The sequence below is a fragment of the Passer domesticus genome, chromosome 6 (genome assembly GCF_036417665.1).
Source record: "Passer domesticus isolate bPasDom1 chromosome 6, bPasDom1.hap1, whole genome shotgun sequence".
NCBI classification, from domain to species: domain Eukaryota; kingdom Metazoa; phylum Chordata; class Aves; order Passeriformes; family Passeridae; genus Passer; species Passer domesticus.
The window spans coordinates 60,503,289-60,522,412 of NC_087479.1; the positions used below are offsets into that span (position 1 = coordinate 60,503,289).

Sequence of the window (19,124 nt, forward strand, 5' to 3'; positions counted from 1 at the left end):
TAATCTCTTTATTAACAGAACAGAACCAGGTTTATCCTCATTTTCTGTGCACAGAGCCAGGAAGCTGGTGTGTAGTTTTGTCAGCTACCTCAGTAGGGTACAAAACTTGTATTCTATTTTCTGAGTTCACCATGAATAACTTGTTTCTAAGGCAGAGTACTGTTATGGAGGGGGGAAAAAAAGTTATTTCAGTGGAGTCAAATGCAAAGTAACCTATTTAGGAACGAGGAATAGAAATCTGTTTGGGGTTTGTTTTTTTTTTAGAAGTAGCTACTCAGAAATGGGGGGAGTGGATCATTGGTAATAACAGCCTCATAATGAGCTAGTTCTGCAGTTTCTTTTTTAAAAAGGCTCATGCTTTTACACATGAGTGTGAGAGATGCAGAAAGAGGCTCAAGGAAAGGCTGAGAGGTGCTTTCATAGTGATGAGAATGCTAACAGGACACTAAGGTGTCCACTTTCATAATTGTTTTAGAAACATAAGGGAGAGTAAAGAAGCCACAAAAGTTCTGGGGCTAGAAAAGATGTTCTGCTGCATACCACTTAGGGAGATCACTCTGGTTTAGCTAAGAGGAAATGTCAGGGTGACTCAAGGCACCTCAGTGTTTCCACAGAGGGGGGACAGGTTACCCTGAAGACAAAACAGGTTCCAATGGCTGGAAGCCAAAGACAATCAAACTCTGTTTTTTAAAGATGAGTTTTTCCTAAGGTAAGTTTAACACAGTGGAACTTTGCCATGTCAGGCGCTGGCATGCTGGTGAACCAATGAAATGAAATGACATTACTTTCTAAAACACATGCATGATGTAGCTTCTGGGGTGGATGTCATAGCTAGTGTGAGTTTGCCTGGTATCACAGTTGCTCCTCTGCAGTTTTGAGTCAACAAATCTAGTTGGGTACTCCAGTCCACAGGCTGAGGCTCACCATTAAAAGCAATTTCTTGTCCTGCATTTAATTTTTCTATAACATCCACGTGGATTTGCAAATATCTTTTTTGTCAGCTCATTAATTTCTTTAATAGCCATTGTCCATATACTTTAGGACGTTTGTAATACAGATAGTATCAGTCTTGGTGCAGAAAGCATCTGGACATTAATCAGTAAAGCATAGTATTAGCTTATTTTGTATTTATTCTTGAAAGTTATCTAGGTCTTTAGGAGATAACTCTCAAGCAACAGATCTTAAACCCCTAAATTGGCCACTCAAGGGCAAAGTTTTAATTATATCTTCTCACAAATTTTAACAGTAGTCTTTTCATGAGGGGAGCCTCACTGTATCCATCTCTGCATTTGATTTTTTTATACTATTTCTAAAAAGTATAATTAAAATTGAAGAGTATTTCAGTAACATTTTAGCATGGCCCACCTATCCAGTGATTGCAGTTTTGGTGACAGTTAATAGTTTCTACTCCAGGATACTGCTGCTATTTCATAAAACTGATTATGTTAGATCTTACTTTGGGGGTGGGGGGCAGCAGTAGAAGGCCTTGATAATTTAGCTATTAAAATCTTTAAAAATGGGATTTAGCAGTATTAGGATTGTTTCAATTCTATGTTCCAGCTACAGTCTCCCAAGAAAGGTGCAGCACTGGTAAACTCTGCTCTTCCTTCTGCAAAGGAACATCTCCCTGAGAGAAGTGAAAGCTAATTAGTTGTTTCTTCATGATAAATTAAGAGACAAATAAAATAATTAAACGTTTTCTCTTCAAAAAGGATTTTGCTAATACCCAATACACTTAAAATGTCATTATTACTCAACGGGGTACATTCTGTAAGTTAGAAGAAAGTTAATGAATGTAATCAGGGCTTGCCAAGATCAACTGATGAACTCCACGTGAAGTGCACCCATTTAGTCTGGTGAAAAGATGTATTTACTGTCTTGGAAGTTCTCTCTAAAAAGACTCTTTTTATTACTTTTTTAAAGCTCTGGCATTTCTTTTGCATATGTGCAGTGAGCAAGACTACTGTGAATATCATGCTGATGCTTATATTGTCTTGGAATTTGTGAACTATTAATTAAAATGTAGATGCCAGTTGTAGCCTTTTGTAGCACTTGCCTTTAGTTGCAGCTGTGCTTTGACTTCTCTGGGTTCTTGAGCCATTCCATGGGAATGTCTGATTGTATAGGTGAGTAAAAATACAGCAGGGCAAGTGGGGAATTGTCTCAGAAAGGAACAGGAAACAGACTGACCACCCAAAGTAGGATAAGCCAATTGAAATATGTTTCCCTGACCAGCACAAAAATCTGTATTTTCCCTGCTTTACAGACATTTATGGTAAATTAGTTTGAATGAAGAAACACTATAATCTGAGAGGCCCCACAATAGTCAGTGGTGGGACATGGACAGCAGTCTGGTTGATAGAAAACTGTACAGCTTTTTAAAAAAAATATCCTTCAGGTAACACTGTCCTCCTCCCTTGTACTGTGTAATGATAAGTTAATTCCACATGACCAAAGTAGAAGATGGGGTTATCATCAGTTAGGAGGCTCCTTGCTTCTGTAGATCTATTAAAGAACTATTTAATTAATTATTAAGTAACATATTTCAGATGCTTGTGCATATATATCAAACCTGATTTTTTTGTTTAACTTTATCTTTTACTTTGTTTTTAAAATTTTTAATTCCCTGGCTATCTTCAGTTGCAGGCAGTTGGAGTCGGGCAGCCAGATGTCCACTGCTACTTTGTGGACAAAATTCTGGTTTGATGGGCAGGCACTTGGAGGGAGTCACTACCTCTGGTATCTTTGTCCTGTACAGAAACTTGCATTGAGCATTCAAAGCTTGTAGGATGTGTTTGTATAACCAGGATCTATCTGAGCACATTTCCATGCTCCAGAGTTTTGTACAGCTGCCAAATGCAATGAGACCCAGTAAAATGTAGGCTTTGGTGGCATTTCTTGCTTGCAAAGCTTCTTCAAGTGTTTATAACAGTAATTATGTCAAATTATGTAAATTAGCCCAGAAAAGAGTCCCATCAACTGGGTGGTGTTCAAGAATTTTATTGTTCAGGCTGTTTGTCAAGTCTTCTCATAGGGAAATGTTTGTTTTGGAAATGCTTTTATGCTGGAATGTTTTCTAGGTGTTTGACAGCTCACCTAGTTCATTCTGTCTCACCACTTTTTCATTTAATCAGAACAAAGTTAGAGCTTCTACCAAAAAAACCCAGTAATTAGACAAGGTAGAGAAGATAGAGACAAGAATTACATGGTAGAAAAAGGTCAGAATTTTAGTAAAATATGATTTGAAACATGGTCTCAAGGAAGCTGTCTTGGCATCATGAAGCATGAGGAAAGCAAAACCTCAGGCTTTGGTTTTGAGCTGGTTTTGGTGAGGAGCAAGTGCAGACTCTGCTGGCAGCAGCAGCAGCTCCCCAGGAACCGAGTGCTGGCACAAGGCACCAGCTCAGCAGCATTTGTCACTGTCCCCAGTGTAGAGTGTCACTGTACCTGTGCTCAGTGAGGCTGCTGGGGCTGCTGCAGTGGTGGTGCTACAGGGTCTGGTAGGTGGCAGAGAAGGGGCTGTGAGCTGTGGGAAATGAAGGCCAGAGCACCTGGGCAGGTGAGGCCTCAGGACATCTGTTGGTAGACACTGCTTGTGGCCATCACATCAGTTCTCTGATATGATCGGGTTTGTTGATATTCTGGAGAAGCAGTACATTCTCAGTGCTGCAATCAGTTTTTCAGAGGACAGATCTCAAATTTGTGGGATTTTAAGAAGCCCCTCAGTCTCCAATCTGATTTCCCAGGTTTATTGCTGATGCAGAGTCAGTTGCCTGCCCTACATGTGAAATTTGTCTCTATGTACTTCACCTGGGTGGCAGCAGATCAGTCAGAAAGTTCACTTACCTCGTTAGGGCTCCTCCCGAGGCATAGCAAAGGCAAAAGGGGGAAGTTTTTCTGTAATTACTCTTTATCTTGAGCTGTCCTATTTCTGTTTAGTTGGACAGGGATGGGACTATTCCATTCTTACCAGACGAGCCACACTCTCACTTTTTGCTGTTGTGAGAAATGCAACAGGGGAGAACTCTGTGTAAAACGAGGCAAAAGAAAGGACACCAGGCCAAGCTAAAAACTTGGGATTAATCATTTACAGCTGTTTCATACTTAGTTAATTTAAGTAATTCAGCTTCCAGTGTGGTTGCCATAGAAAGGTAGGAAGAATCTGCATCTGTAGGGATGGGCACTCACATCCTTCATGGGAGGAGAAGATGTGCAGGGCCTGCTCTCAGCTCCATCCACTTCTCATAACTTCTGATAACATTGCTTGTGCATGGTGTGGAGAATTGTGATTCTAGTCACTGCTGAAGGTTTCCACAGGATTTCTTCCCATTCATAAATGCTTGGAGGTTTATGCTATGCCCAGAAACTGTAAATAAAATTTGTTGCTGACAGCTCTAGTTACAATATGTATTTCCTAAATATCATAGTAGGAATTGCTTGGGAAGGAAAAGGGAAGAGAGACAAGCATATTAATTACTGAGTTTTTACAGGTATTCCTCAGACAAATATGATGATTTAGATTTTATTTAAATAGGTATTATGTATTAGATAAGGAGATCTTCTGTTTAGCTGTATAAAGAAAGAATAAACCTTAAAATTACTGAATTTATGTCTTGTTTCTCCTGAAGGCTTTTGCCTTTAAATTACTCTTCCTCACGTTTATCTGATGAAAATAAAGGTTGTGCAGTACTACGTTACTCACCACCACAGCCCAGAGAAGGACAGGAATGCAGCTGCATAGCAAGATTAAACTGGTGGGCTGGGAAGCCAGCAGAGAATCTCTGTACCAATTTCAGATGCCCCCTTGCTGAGCACACAGCGTGCAGAAGCAGAGCTCAACACCTTTATACAGCAGCCTAGTTCTAATGTCCACTCCTGTTTTCATCCCATCCATTAGCCAAGGACACCAGCCTGCAAGAGGGATGCATCTCAGCAGAGCTCTGTGTGTCCAAGGGAGCAGTGGCCCCCATCCACTTCATCAGATCCTTCCATTATGAGAGCCACAGGCTGGCACAGCAGCATCATTGATTTATCAAGAGTTTGGATTTATGTGGTATTTCTAACCACAAGGGATGCAAATACTCTCAGTATGTCTCTGTAGTTTCAGACATGCTGTACTGCTATAGAACTGTGTAATTAGGCAGTGCTGTTTGCCTGGCAGCTCAGAACAGAAAGGGATGGTGATCCTGTTAAAAGAGATACAGACTTTGATCCTGCAGGAGAAATATAAAGAAAAACAGAACCTAATTATTCAGTTAAATGAGATAAATAGACTAGGTTAGCCCTGTATTTTTAGTGAGGCAGTCTGATTTTTTTAAGTAACCAGTGTTGCCAAGTGTGGAATTTTGAACCTCAGACATAAAAGAGCACTTCCACAAACCCCACATGGCTCAGTGTTGGGGTAGAGGTCCAGTACATCAGCAGCATTTCTATATTTAGGTATTCTTTGCCAATTTTTTAATCAAATATTACCCCAGCTTGCCTGTACTTCATATTTGAACTAACTGGATAACAGCACAAGGTATAGCTGGAGGATGGGGAAGCTGAACCATTGTTCTGCTTAGACATGAGAAAACTATAGTTAATATTTCAATTTGCATTTTTCTCTAGTAAATTGGTCCCTAACTTATGTAACTCAATATTCTTGTCATATGAATTTTGTCAATATGAATTTTAGAAAAGGTGTATTAAAATATTTCTTTTTTATTCATCATGAACTATGTCTTACTACAAGCTTATGAACATTTTAGTATCATTTATGCAGAATGGAATGGAGAAGTACAAAAATCTAAATGCATACAGGCTTTCTCCATTTTGAATACTTGACTGCAACTTAAATACCAAAATGTATATGCGAAAAACATGCACAAAAATATGGAATAGAAATATTACTATACAATATTGTGTTTTAACAACTGATGTTAGATTTGCTTGGCAATTATTGCTAACTGATGCTAAATTTACTTGTTAATTATTGCCATAGCTAGTGGTAACCAAAATTTCATTGTATCAGTTTAGTTTTCTATTTGGATTAAATTTCTAGCAGAAAGTTTTAATCTTTGCAAATTGGTGTAGAACTTGCCAGCTAAAAAGTTGGTGTGAAATACAGCAGTAAAACGAGCTTTTTAGTGGGTGCATTTCAAATCTTTTCTAGCATATCACATTATGCAGTATTTACTCTCCTGAGAACTACATTTAAGCTCCAAAGACACCTGTGCTGAATTAATTTAGAAGAAAGTTAGCACATACCCATGTTTTTCGTTCAAAACATATACCCTATTTGCATATTTTAGCATCTAATTTTAAATGCCGCATTTATTTACAAAGAAATTATTTGTTCGAGTTGCACATGATTCTTCCTAATTTTGGCTGTCCAGATAGGCTGCATCCAACAACTGCAGATGACAGCTGCTGCAAGGCACTGCTTGGCATTGTCCTGTCAGGCATGCAAAACAATGGCCAAATCCAGAATGTCTCCTACAACTGGAGTAATGACAGCACTTATCAGGTAAACAGCCTGAGTTTCAGGAGATCTGAACTCTGCTTTTGGCTCCTCCTTTGCAGTACCAGTCTCTGCTTGGCTTCTGCATTCCCCAGCTGTGGGAGGGATGGAAGGAGTTTTGCTGTTACTATTTCTAAATTCCCAGCTGAAAACAAAACTCTGTGCCTATCGAGTCTGTAGAAGTTGCATCTTTACTCCTAATGGAGACAAAAGCAGTATGTATGTAAGCAAGATCTGGCTACCAAGTAATTGTCTACAGTCTGAGATAAGAAGATGAGAAAAATGTTCCTTTGGAAATCAGATAAATCAGGAAATTGAAAAAATTGACAAGAAAAGACTGTTTGTTATTCAGTGGAATGATCAGGCCATAAAGTCTGGTGTCCTGAAGCCAAGAGTGGTGACACTCAGTATATTAGACAAAAAAACAGATTCTTTTCATTACTGTTTGTGTAAATGGAACAAGGTTTGTGCTACAGCAAGGACATTACTTTCCCAATATCAGTTATAATCAGATTTGTGTGGTTAGTGGGGAAAAAGCCATTTTCAATAACTAGACACTATGATCAGTCCCAAGGAGCTCAGCCTAAATTCCTGAGTTAGAATATGCAGATCAACTGAAATACTGGTGCAAATTCATTTCCTAATTTTCTTCGCTTTGCACTCAATTTATTTCTTAGGCCCTAGAGACTGGTTTAATCATAAGCATATAATGATAATGCAAGTAGTTCAGTTTCTGGGTTAAAATGCTCCTTCTTATGGAGCATTCAGATTAGAAAACTTAGATTAATTAAATACAACACACACACAAAAGAAATAAAATTGTCATTCAGTATTTTTGTTTTCCAAGGGAGTTATTCTAACAAATAATCCCATCTAAACCCCATAAACCCCCCATAAACCTTTGGAAATCTGTTAACATGTCTGGGAAAAATACAAAAATCTTGGGTTTTCTAGTTGTGCTGAAAGGAGTTCTCATTTATCTGGCTGAAGAAGAGTAACTAGGTATAACCTGTGCTAAGGCTGGTAAATAGCAATGTGAAGTTGTATTCTTCACATCAGTCGTGCATCTGTGCTATGTCAGAACAACATTTTCATGCTGAAAATAGAGAGAAAAAGAGAAAGAATAAGGCAGTGAGGTGCAAGTCCTGCCCCCTCACTATCAGCAAGACATTGAGATGCTGGAATGTGTCCAGAGAAGGGCAGCAGGGCTGGTGACAGGTCTGGGGCTGAGGGAGATGGGGCTGTTTGGTCAGGAGAAAAGGAGGCTCGTGGGGGCCTCGTTGCTCTGTGTGAGGGGAGGGTGTAGCCAGGTGGGTGTTGGTCTCTCTCCTCAGTGGCAGGACGAGAGGAAATGGCCTCAGGTTGTGCCAGGGGAGGTTTAGATTGGATGTCAGGAAAGGGTGGTCAAGCAGGGGAGTAGGCTGCCCAGGGAAGTGATGCAGTCCCCATTCCTGGATATTTAAAAGGCACGTAGAGGTGGCACTTAGGGACATGGTTTGCTTTGGTTATGAAACTGATAGAGTTGAATTTGTGGTTGAACTCAATGATCTAAAAGATCTCTTGCCACTGAAATACTTCTGTAATTCTACGTACCGCAGTGATATTACTTTTATTAAAACCTAACAGGAAGGCAAAACCTAGGAATATAAAATTTTCTGCATCACAGATCACAAAATTAATTAACTGGATTAATTACCTCACCCAGAAGACTGCCCCAGGCAATGGTCAGTGCTTGCTGTTTCACAAAAATGAGCTCTGTTGTGAGGCAGCAGTTCATTGTGAGTCCAAGAGGATTCCCTTCTTGACCCCTGATTTGCTGTCTTGGAGAAGATTGAGGCTTGATTTGTCTGAATGATCATCTCGGCATGCCTAAAAAGAGTTATCAGCACTCTTAAAATTACCTCAGCCCATCAAAAACATCTAGTCAGTCACTGAACATTGATGTCTGAGACAATGGATTCAGCAGGTTTCTTATTCTCTCATAAATCACCAATAGTTGTAGCAAATTTTAAATCTAACACTCCTTTTCTCCTTAGAAACTTTGTTTACCAGTTCCTCACTGCTATTCACAGGTATGCATTTTTTTAAAGGTAGGTCCCACTAATTTTCATTCCTCTATTAAGCAAAACCCAGTTTTCATTTCATGTTACTATATTTTGTAATTATCCACCATCTGAATAGTCCATCATACTTCAGAACATCTTTGTTGCCTTTCTCTGTCTTACACTTTAAACATCTTGAAGCAAACCTATATCACAGCAGATGAATCAAGCCTGAGCTGTTTGCAGAAATAATTTATGTAATCTCAGAATGAAAAAGGTAACTTTTCACAAAATGCAGTATTAAAACAGATAAAGCAATTGTCTCCAACACTCTTGTCTTTTTCTTGGTTGTATCGAGATGTTGTTTCACTACATAAGCAGCTGTTGCATGGCACAATAAATGAAAATAAAGAATTCTGGGTTTTAGTTAGAGAAAAATTACCCTGCAGAAAACATTGGACAAAGCATTAACTTTGGATATTTTCTATAGGTCAAGTCTCACGACTCCAGAGGTGTTTAAATTGCAGGATTTGCCTATATCCAACTCTTCTCCTACTAGAGGGAGTATAAAATGTAGCAGTTGTAGTTGTTGCTGTGAACTGACATAGTTTAGAAGCATATCTTAAGTTCTAATTTGGTACTTGAGTATCAAGTTGGAGCACTAAGTAGCCAGTGAGCATGGAATGTGGTGGGTTCTGCATATGGGGTTTTCTGAATGGTACCAAGTAGGACAAGCAGGCAGATTAGGGCCAAGGAAGACACAAAAGACAAGTGTGGACATCATCCCCTTTAGTGATGAGGAAAATAAAATCAGAAATACCAATCTGTGAATCATCCCTCACCAACATGCCTCTCTGCAGCTTTCTCCTTTAAGTTCCCAAGAAGACAATTATTTCTGAGTCCTGTTTCTGGTTACTCAGGACAGCTGTGGTCAGAAAAACCAAGCACATCATCCTCAACTGCAGAGCATCAAGCCAGTTCTTTTCCACCAACGACTTGCTAGGTAATCCTGGCTCTCAGAAGATCACACATCATCATCTGGATTTGCTGCCAAATAAAGACCAAACAATGCATTCAACTGTAAATTGTTGTAAATTTAGCCGTAATTATCAGGGCTATGTATGGAGAAAGGATTCCCTTTGTAATCTGCTTTCCATTCTACCACAGACACCCCCACCCTGAGACAGTATTCAATAATTAATTACAAAAATCACATCATACACCTAGATGAGTTTCTGCATGTTTTTCTAGCATGTCAGGAAGATTTTCTGGCCTCTGCTGATAGCATAATAATTAATGTTTACTTTCTGAAAAATATCTTAGTCTGGCTAATGTATTCTTCTCCAAAACTTGTGTTTTTGTAGTCTTATCCCAATTTTCTGTAGTAAAACACATTTCCAGCTATTATAACCTGAAGAGCTTCTTGGTATCTCAGTAAAGGTTTGAATTTAATTATTTTCAAGTTATTAATTTCTTAATCTTGCTATTAATAGGACTGCAACCTGTTATAAATCTGTGGTATTTTTTTATATATGTGGAGAAATGTCAGTGATAGGTATAGATCCATGTGTTCCATTTTCATGCTGCATCTCTGTAATTTCTTTTCAATTCCAATTACATTCTCTGAATGAAACTGCATTTCCTTGTACCAGGTTTAATTGTTTTTATTTTAATACCTGAATTAACAGTATAGTGTATTTCTACATCCTGGAGAGAGTAAGTAAATCAGACAATCCAGTCTAGGGTAAACAAAACAGAAAATGATTGCACAGATGTCTCATTACTAAAACCTGCTCTGGACGTACAGATGAGGCTGCTTCATTTGTCACAGCTGCAGTATTAAAAATTTAGTGCAGCATTATGAAAATTTAGCATTTATGATCATGTAAAGTCTGAACATTCAGGTGTCTTGGGAGAGGAACGAGACAAAATTGTGATGTAGACATTGAAGTGGCCTAGCTGGTGAATGATGTGTCTAATCCCATTGTCAGAGGATGTTTCACAGTGTTTACACACTCAGTACCAGCAAGTGGATGTAAGTGCTTGGGTGGCTACCTGAAAACAGAACTTGAGTGCAGGAGGAGGGAAGAAATCTACTTTATTGTTAAGAAATGGTTTGGCTTATCCCTGTTATAACACCACTTAAGTTTACATTGTACATAGTAATTAGTTTTGTTTAGTATTGGAAAAATAAATTCACATTTTAAGTGAGTCTTGTGAAAATTCTCATTTATCTGCCCTGTAAATAAAGATTCAAATAGCTGAACAGATAACAATATATTTTTAATATATAAACCTGCTGTATATGATACTTCATATACATAAATGCAGTTAAATGCACCTTATTTTCACAGTATTCATATAAAATATATTAGGAAGCATGTCTTTGAGTAAGGGCAGCTATATACTTCAGGGAGAAATATTTCAATTAAAATAGTTCAAGTTAATTGAAAGATTTGAATAGCAAAAGATATGTTATAGAGCCTGCTTTACTTACAGCACACCTGTTAGACAAAGAGTTGGGAAATTTGTTATACTTCTTTGGATTCAAGAAGCCAAGATCAATTACCTCTATGTTATATATATATATATCTATATCCTTTATACAGCTAAAAAGCAGGAAATTTAAACCGAATAACATAATCCAATATTTCCAAGAAACAGGCAATACTGAAAATGCATAAATTACTGGATGGGATAAATTATTCCCTTCTTCCTATGAACATTTTCTTATTGCTTCAACATCCATACAGAAGTGAATCACACAGAGGGAAAAAATGCCTTGTATAATTTGAGTAATTTTCTTTAGGATTAAATTTGGTGTACTAACAGTCACTGAGAATTTACCCCAGTATTCTGGGGAAATGCACGAGGAGATCAAGTGCTCTGTTTGAAGTGGAGATTGTCTCATATACCTCACCATAATTATTTGATTCAAATGTATCAAAGCAACAGCAAAGATTAGAGTTTCTGCCTCAAAGGCAGAGTGAACATGTAAATGTTTGAGGTCACTGATTGAGGTCCAAATAGAAAATTAATAGACCAGAGAATACAAGGATCTATACAGTGTATGTGATAGGAGGCTGGATATACTCATTAACATTTAAGACCTTTTTCTGAAATATCTATGTTTAGGCAAGCATGTTTTTTCTCTTTCATGTAGAATAACATGAGCTTTAATATGATAAGCAAAAAGCAGGTTTAAACTCTGAAAGGAAAAGTGTTCATTTTAGAGTAACTCCTTCAAAATAGCTGTCAGTCTGATTTTCAGTAATGCTGACAACCTCCAGCGCTCATTTAACATCCCTCTTCTCTACAAAGTGATCAGGTTTGGTAACTGTGCATCTACCACTCCCAGTAAACCAAAAAAGATCCCATAGAACATTCAACAAAAACCGTCCTATTACTTCACACAACTTGGTACTGCAAGATTTTGCAGGCACGTCAAATGGTGTTCTTAAGTGCCATATTACTGGATAAATCCTGCTTTAGAAAGACTGGGAAGGGAGCCCCTTACATGCAGTAGAAGTGCAGAAAGTGCAATACCTTTAAAGGAAGTCAAAAGCATTGCTTTCCACTCTGTGTACCAGGATGTTGACTTGAGACAGTGTTAACATTAAAAGTACACTTAAGCAGTCAGTTTTCTGTGTGTCCGAGTGCCAGCAGGAGCTGAGAACATTTCTGCCTCTCACAGGAATTTCTTCAACTTGCTTTGCAAAAACCATGCAGTCTTCAGTCAAACCTGTTAGTGCTGACACTATTCAGACATAGTTCAGTCTATTTTTTACAGAATAGTTGATCTGAATGCTTATTTATCCTCTTGAGACTTCTGCCATTGAGCTGTCTCTCATCATCAGTGATCTTAATCCTAATTCTGTTCAGTTGTGCAGAATTCCTCTTGAAACTTGTTTCAGCCTACAGAATTATGTTTTTTTTCATGATTGAAGATATTACTCTAGGCTATCAATTTTTGCCTTTAAATTGGAAAGTAGAGATCTTGCCTAGAATGGGGAAAGGAACCCAGATGGGCAACTTGCCTTTCACTGAGTGTGAAGTGTAGTAACACAATAAACCCTTTTGCCAAGCATACAGTAAATCCAATTATGAGAGTTTTATACGAGTTTGGAGAACTGCTTAGTATAAAAAAAAGGCAAAAAATAATTAACTTAAAGGATACCTTTGCCTGCATTTGGCTTTAGGGTTCCAAATGCTAATGATGACAACAGACTGCAGAAACCATTTGGAGGCCAAGCCAGTTAGAGGAGCAAAATACGGTGTTAGCTTTTGATGCCTCAGTCCTGCCTTCTCATTTTTTCCTGGAGTTACTCAGTTTGTGTGCTTTAATGCTTACCCAGCTCACTGGTTCAAGCTTTGTGACCTGTATTAGGTGCACTGTCAGCAGCCCAGAGCTGACAGGACAATACCCTCTCCCAGGCTTGGATGGGGCATACAGAAGGGTGAAAACGAACACAGTTAAGTAGAAAAATATCAGGAAATTTTAAGTACCATACAAACCTTCCTCCCTGTACTTCAGAGCAGTTCTTTAATTTCCATGCCTGCTGAAAGCATCTAATGCACCCAATCTGAGGGCTGAAGCACAGGCCTCTCATCTCCCAGGAGCAGAGCAGCTTAGCTCCTAACAGGGCTTGAGCCTTGACGTTTCTCTTTTGTGGTTAAAAAAAGCACATCTTGCTAGAAGCATCTGTGCTCTCTGCAATACTCAATTCACACATATTAGCCACTACTTAATTTTGGTGTCTCTTTTATATTCCATCCAGCAGCTCCAATGCACTCAGCAGGGTGGTTTTCAGTAGCCAATGCAGAGCACTTTCCTCACATCAAAAAGAGCTTCCTTGGCTTTTTATCTCCCAATTCACTTGTTTCTGTTAAATAAAAGCCAGATTTCACATAAGGTCACATCATAAAGAGTGAAAGAGTGTGAAGGGCCTCTTTATATGTTTTTTTGGTTGCTTTCTTGTTCTGTTTTTCCTTAGGAATGGTTTACACTTTGTTTGTGTAGCTGCCTGTATTAAAGTGTTTCTTATGAATACGTTTACTATAACACCTAGGTCTGCTCTACAAAATTCAGAAAAAAGGAAAAAATGTTGTCTGCACTGTGAACATCCTCCTTCCTCTACCCCCAAATCCAAATGGCATTTGTGCCCATTCAAGTGAAAGAAACCCTTAACCACTGAAACAAATGGGAATTAAGCAGAAAAATTCCAGCACTGCATGGCAGTGTTTAAGTCTTTTCACTGTGTCTTCCTCTACCTAACAGAGCTCCAAGTGCTGTATTTCACAAACAAATGGAGGGAGGGAATTCTGTTCCTCTCCTTATGCCAGTAAGTTAGAAATGACAGGAGAAGCCTAAGAGTACCTAAGATACCTTAAGTACCTAATGGTACCTAAGAGTACCATTGGGATATGACAGAGTCATATCCCAAATCCAGAAATCAGGCAAGCGATGGACCCAACTGAGTCAGTTTTCTAACAAGACAAAGTGGGACAACTTTCCTCAGCTCCCAGTGCAGGTTCTGAGCTGGGAATGTCTCAAGCACCAAAAGTCAGAGGAGAGACAACCAATAAATTAAAGATACAAAACTAGTTCACATAACTAACAGCAACACAAGCACCTCCAGCATCAGTTGAAAATGCAAGGAAGTTCATCTTAATTTTGGCTCTAGGCAGAAACAGTTGTAAGGTGTAATTCCCAATTCCCAAGTTAAGCCAAGAGAGCTGACCCTGGGTGCCATGCAAAACTGAGTGTACCCAGTGGGAAACCACACTGCAGCTTTCATCAAGAATAGAAAGGTCATGTTATTCTAGAAGAAACAAGATAACTGTTCCTTTCACAATGAGAAAATGCCCATTACCTCAGAGTTTTACATGTGAATAAACTAGTTCAGAGCTCATTAAACTTGGAGAAAAAAAAAATCAACCTCCCTACAATGATCTTTAGAAGGCCAAAGTAACCAAGGGAATGGGGGAATGATTAGTGGAGGGGGGGAGGCAGGGAGTGGGGGGATGTAGTGTCAGTGTCTAAGATAAGAGAAGAAGTGGCATATAATAAAGGATTGACAACATTTTCATCCTAGTTTCTTCAAATTTCTTCTATGTCATGCAGTGTTATTGCTTTTGGATAGTTTGGAGTTTATGCTCCCACCAGACAGCTAAATTTAACTACTGTTATTAATACAAATGTCAATAACAGTTATACAGCAGTGGGGAAAATACAGTTCACTCAGCATTTCATTATGGGGGTGTATTAAAATGCCTCTGCAATCCTGTCTGTCTAGTAAAGTAATCAGTGGAAATTTTATCAAGGCTGCACATAGACCTACCAGGAGAATTTATGGCAGCCACACGTTCTGAATTTTTGTGGATTATTCTAGAAATGGCCCCTCTTATCCAAAGCTATATTTAAAATGTGGAGCTTTCAAACCTAGTTCTGTATTTCATTGACCAGGCCCAAAATGCTATTTTAGAAGTCCCATCCTAGAGAAAGTTCTTGCTAAGCACTGCTGGTGGGATAGGAGGGAACCTCAGCCACCTGTCTGGATGAAGCAGAACCTTCACTGAATGGCACAAGCTGCCCTTGTCTGGGGAGCAGCCTGCTCTGAAACAGCACACAGCCTTTCTCTGGGGTTATGCCAATATCCTTCCTGGTCCTGCACAGTTTATGCCAATGTCCTTCCCAGTTATGACTTTACAATGCAATGTATAGGGTATAACACAGACTGAACAAAACTATGAGGTGGTGGGTTTTTGTATGGAATCGGGTGTTTGGTTTGGGTTTTTACAGCAATTATTTTTTCCCATTGTGCATATAAGCAATTTCAGTGCTTCTGCTCTTTCCATACTTCAGGTGTACTAATCTACACCAACTCCGTTCTTTGGTTTACAGATTAAGCCAGTAATTCTCTACACAGCTCCAAGGTCCTTTAGAGAAAGCCACTTTCAGACTTCTGTGCAATTACTCTACTCTGTGTGTCTCCTTGTATCTTGGAAGAAACCTCCCAGACACTGACGTGTACAAGTTATCTGTTGCCTTCCTTATAGAGGAGAGAGGAGGAAAGAACCAACTGAAAACAGATTTAAAGAGGGGGAAATGTAATTTATGTCACCTGCATGACAGTTTAATTGTAATTGAGGTCTATAGTTATTTGTGTGATAGCAGTGATTTAAAGCTTGATGCAACTCAAAAATGAATGCAGGGCTTTAATAAGGCAGCATTAAGCTGGGAATTGAACAGAATCAATACTGAGAATTAACAAGAAAATATTATAAAAGGCATTTCAGTATTCAAGGAATAAACAGTTTCTGCATTTTTTCATTTACACAGCAATACCATGGCTGTCTTTTGCATTATTTTGGTGTTCGGAAGTGCAGCGGAACCACAAAATCAGGGAACTCAAGCAAACAGGAAAGCTTTTGGCTTTATTGTGGTTAAAATGCATGGGTAGAAACACAGCTCAGTTCCAGAAATCCCATTTGCTGAAATAGAAACCAGGCAATTGAGACTACAGCAAACTGCATCAGAGATTAAACCAGCCTGTGACAAAGGAACCTTCATTCCAAATCCAGCACTTACCTTGTTTCTAACTGGAAAGTTTTTCACAGTAGATGGACACTGGAATGTTCTATAAATTATATTACTCCACAGCAGCAATGCAACAAAGTCAGTGTTTAACACAAACACTTCTTTTTCTTTTTTCCCCAATATTTACAGGGAGGTCCTATCCAGAACCGAAAATCCAAGCGCTGCCTGGAATTGCAGGAAAACAATGAAAATGAATTTGGATTTCAAGTGGTCCTTCAGAAGTGCACTGGACAACGCTGGTCCATAACAAATGTCCTGAGAAGCTTGTCATTATAGCAGACTAAATTTTGTACCCATTTCTTTTGCTACTGTGTAGCAAGTACTGCATTGTCGCCTGCTGTACTGTATTCCTACCATTCCCTGTCCCCCAAGTTCCTTCTCTCCCCTTTTTTGTCTCTGATTTGATTTTGTGAGTGTGTGGAAATAGGGTTTGTGGGCTGGAAATAAGAAGTTTTTATTTCACAATGATGTTTTCATGACATTTATAGAGATGCTGAACGACAGGTGACGGGTAGGCTATCCTAAAATATTTTACAACTGTAAATATTAAGCAAATGGAGAATATTTATATCTCAAACTTTTATTGAATAAAAAAGTCCAAACACTATTACTGCGTAGGTGTCTCCATGGAAATCCATTTGGAAGTTAAGTGCTGGTTTCATTGCTTTCATTAACCCAGGCCTGATCTCGTCGTGTTGCTGCAGAGCATCAGAATTCTCCAGACTTTTGATAAAAAGTTCTACCTGCTCTCCAATAGCTACAACGAGGGAGGATTTTCTCCATTCTCCCTCTCCAGAGATCTGTCTAGGCCACTGTTTGTACTGGTGTGCAAATACAGGGGAAAGGTCTGGGGTGTGGAGGTGTTATGTCCCCAAGTGTTATTCCTCTCCAGTACCACTTAATAAAACCCCAGAGAGAACCCCAGGGCTCAAGTGAGGTAGGGAAGAGAATTTGTTGAAAAGAAGGGGAAAAAGATCCAAGAGAAAAGCAGCAGCTACTGGAAGAAAACTAAAATATAAACCCTGATATTTTGCAGTGGGTTGGCCTCCATTTCAGTGGCTGAACTTTCCTTCCAAGTCTTCATTGTCCTTACAACTCCTTTTTTTAAATGCAGTTGTTCCCTGGGTACTGCAGACTTGGGTAAAAATGGCTTCATCCAGGAGAAAAAGGTATGAATTCACTCTGCTTTTCTCCCTGCCTTGAAGGAGGTGTGAATGCAATTCCATATCACTTCATCTCTAGCCAGACTCGCGAGGAGAGAAAATTTGATGAGGTAAACCAAAGCACTGGGATTACTGGAGTCTATTTCCAGCTGCTTTTATTTGTATGTAAATTCCTTCTCTTTTATCTCCTTTCTCTTCTCTATTTGTTCTTTTTATTCTGTTTGCTACCTTAAGCAACAGTCCTAACCTGTTCTGGAGCTGGTTATGTGCCAGACTGTCTTTTACAGACTGGCTTCATGTGGAGGATCAGCTCACAGCATTGCTTCCTGGGCCTGTTCAATAAGCCTTGGTGCACGTCAATTTAAGGCATTCTAATGTATTCTATATATATTTATCATATAGATAGATGTATAGTTACCATACATCTGCTTCTCAACAAGGAAAACCCTGATCCAACAACAGGAGAAAAGTCATGGAGATGGAGATGTGCTGAACACCTGACCTTTGACTAACTTTGGAGGCCCTTCAGCCTTTTTAAGTAAAAAAATGCACATTAAAATTAAAATTAGAATGCAGAGTCATTTTGAGCACTCCCTAATTCAGCCATTGGGGAATAAACTACATGTTCAGACAGGAAAAGCAGGGAATACATGCAGAGTAGCAGGAGATAAACTGAGCTTCCTTCCAGCAAAGATACCGAGGCTACGGTGCATGGAGATGCAGCCATAAGGAAAACACAAATGCTGTGGGTCAAATCAGTCTCCTCTTGATTTCTCCAGGCTTACTGATGTGGAACTTCTCTTTTTGGTCTGGGGATGTTTTTATTTATGAACACTAGAAGGAGATACCTGGCAAAGACTTGAAAGAAAGGTGCGGAGTTCTGAATTGCTTTATTTCATACCATAATTAATATCCTGTATCTAGAATCTGCCCAGAGAAGAGTGGAGTTACTCCTGATCACATTGCAGCAGTGTGTTGATACCCATTACCTAGTGAAAAACAAACCACAAAGAACTGCAAAAAGCCACACCCCACTTGAGTGAACCACATCACAGTGCCAAACCACAGTCATAGAATGGTTCGGGTTGGAAGAGGCCATAAAGATCTCTAGAACCACCCCCCTTGCCACGGGCAGGGACACCTTCCACTTGACCAGGTCTCTCAAGCCTCATCCAGCCTGGCCTTGATACCCTCAGGGATGGGGCATCCACATCTCTTGACAGCCTGTGCCTCAGCAGCCACACAGTAAGAAAATTCCTCCATATATCCAAACTAAATTTCCCCTGTTTCAGTCTGACCCCATTGCCCCTTGTCCCAGCACCCATGTTCTGTGCCATAGAGCCGAGCCTCCCTGCTGCACACCAGCTCCAAGGCTGCTGCTTCCCTTGATTCCCACGGGGTCTGCACTCAGGAACACTTTTTCAGGTGCACTTTTCTTCAGCAACCTTACAGGGAATCCCTCGGTGGTGACCGTGGATTTAAATCTGAGCGCACTGCAATTCTACAGTGTAGGTACCTACAGCAGAATTATCAGAATAAAAATTCTTGGTGGGAAATCCTATAAATCTGGACTTAAAACATTACTTTATACTGCAGCAATTTGGCTATAGGTAAAATGTATGATTTAGAATATACTTTTCCATTTGTTTTTTATCATGGAGCAAACATTTTTATGTGATAACATAATAAAAGGGAAAGGGGTTTAAATCTGTGAGTAAGCCTACAAAAAGGGTACAGTAAAAATTGTGATTGTACATAAGCATTACCATTATTGTGCTCTGAGAACTCAGGTCTCTGAACAGACTTTCTCAGAAAAA

The 19,124-nt window shown here is 39.3% G+C and overlaps 1 protein-coding gene across 3 annotated transcripts in view; it reads left to right on the top strand.

Annotated features, from left to right (window-relative positions):
* GALNT18 (polypeptide N-acetylgalactosaminyltransferase 18) overlaps positions 1 to 16,751 on the top strand; it is a 209,243-nt gene extending 192,492 nt beyond the window's left edge. For all 3 annotated transcript variants that reach the window (XM_064426187.1, XM_064426186.1, XM_064426188.1), the window contains one exon: positions 16,274 to 16,751. In XM_064426187.1, the coding sequence (XP_064282257.1) occupies positions 16,274 to 16,420 (147 nt within the window). In that variant the 3' untranslated portion in view covers positions 16,421 to 16,751. The remainder of the gene's footprint in view (positions 1 to 16,273) is intronic.
* The last annotated feature ends 2,373 nt before the right edge of the window (positions 16,752 to 19,124 follow it).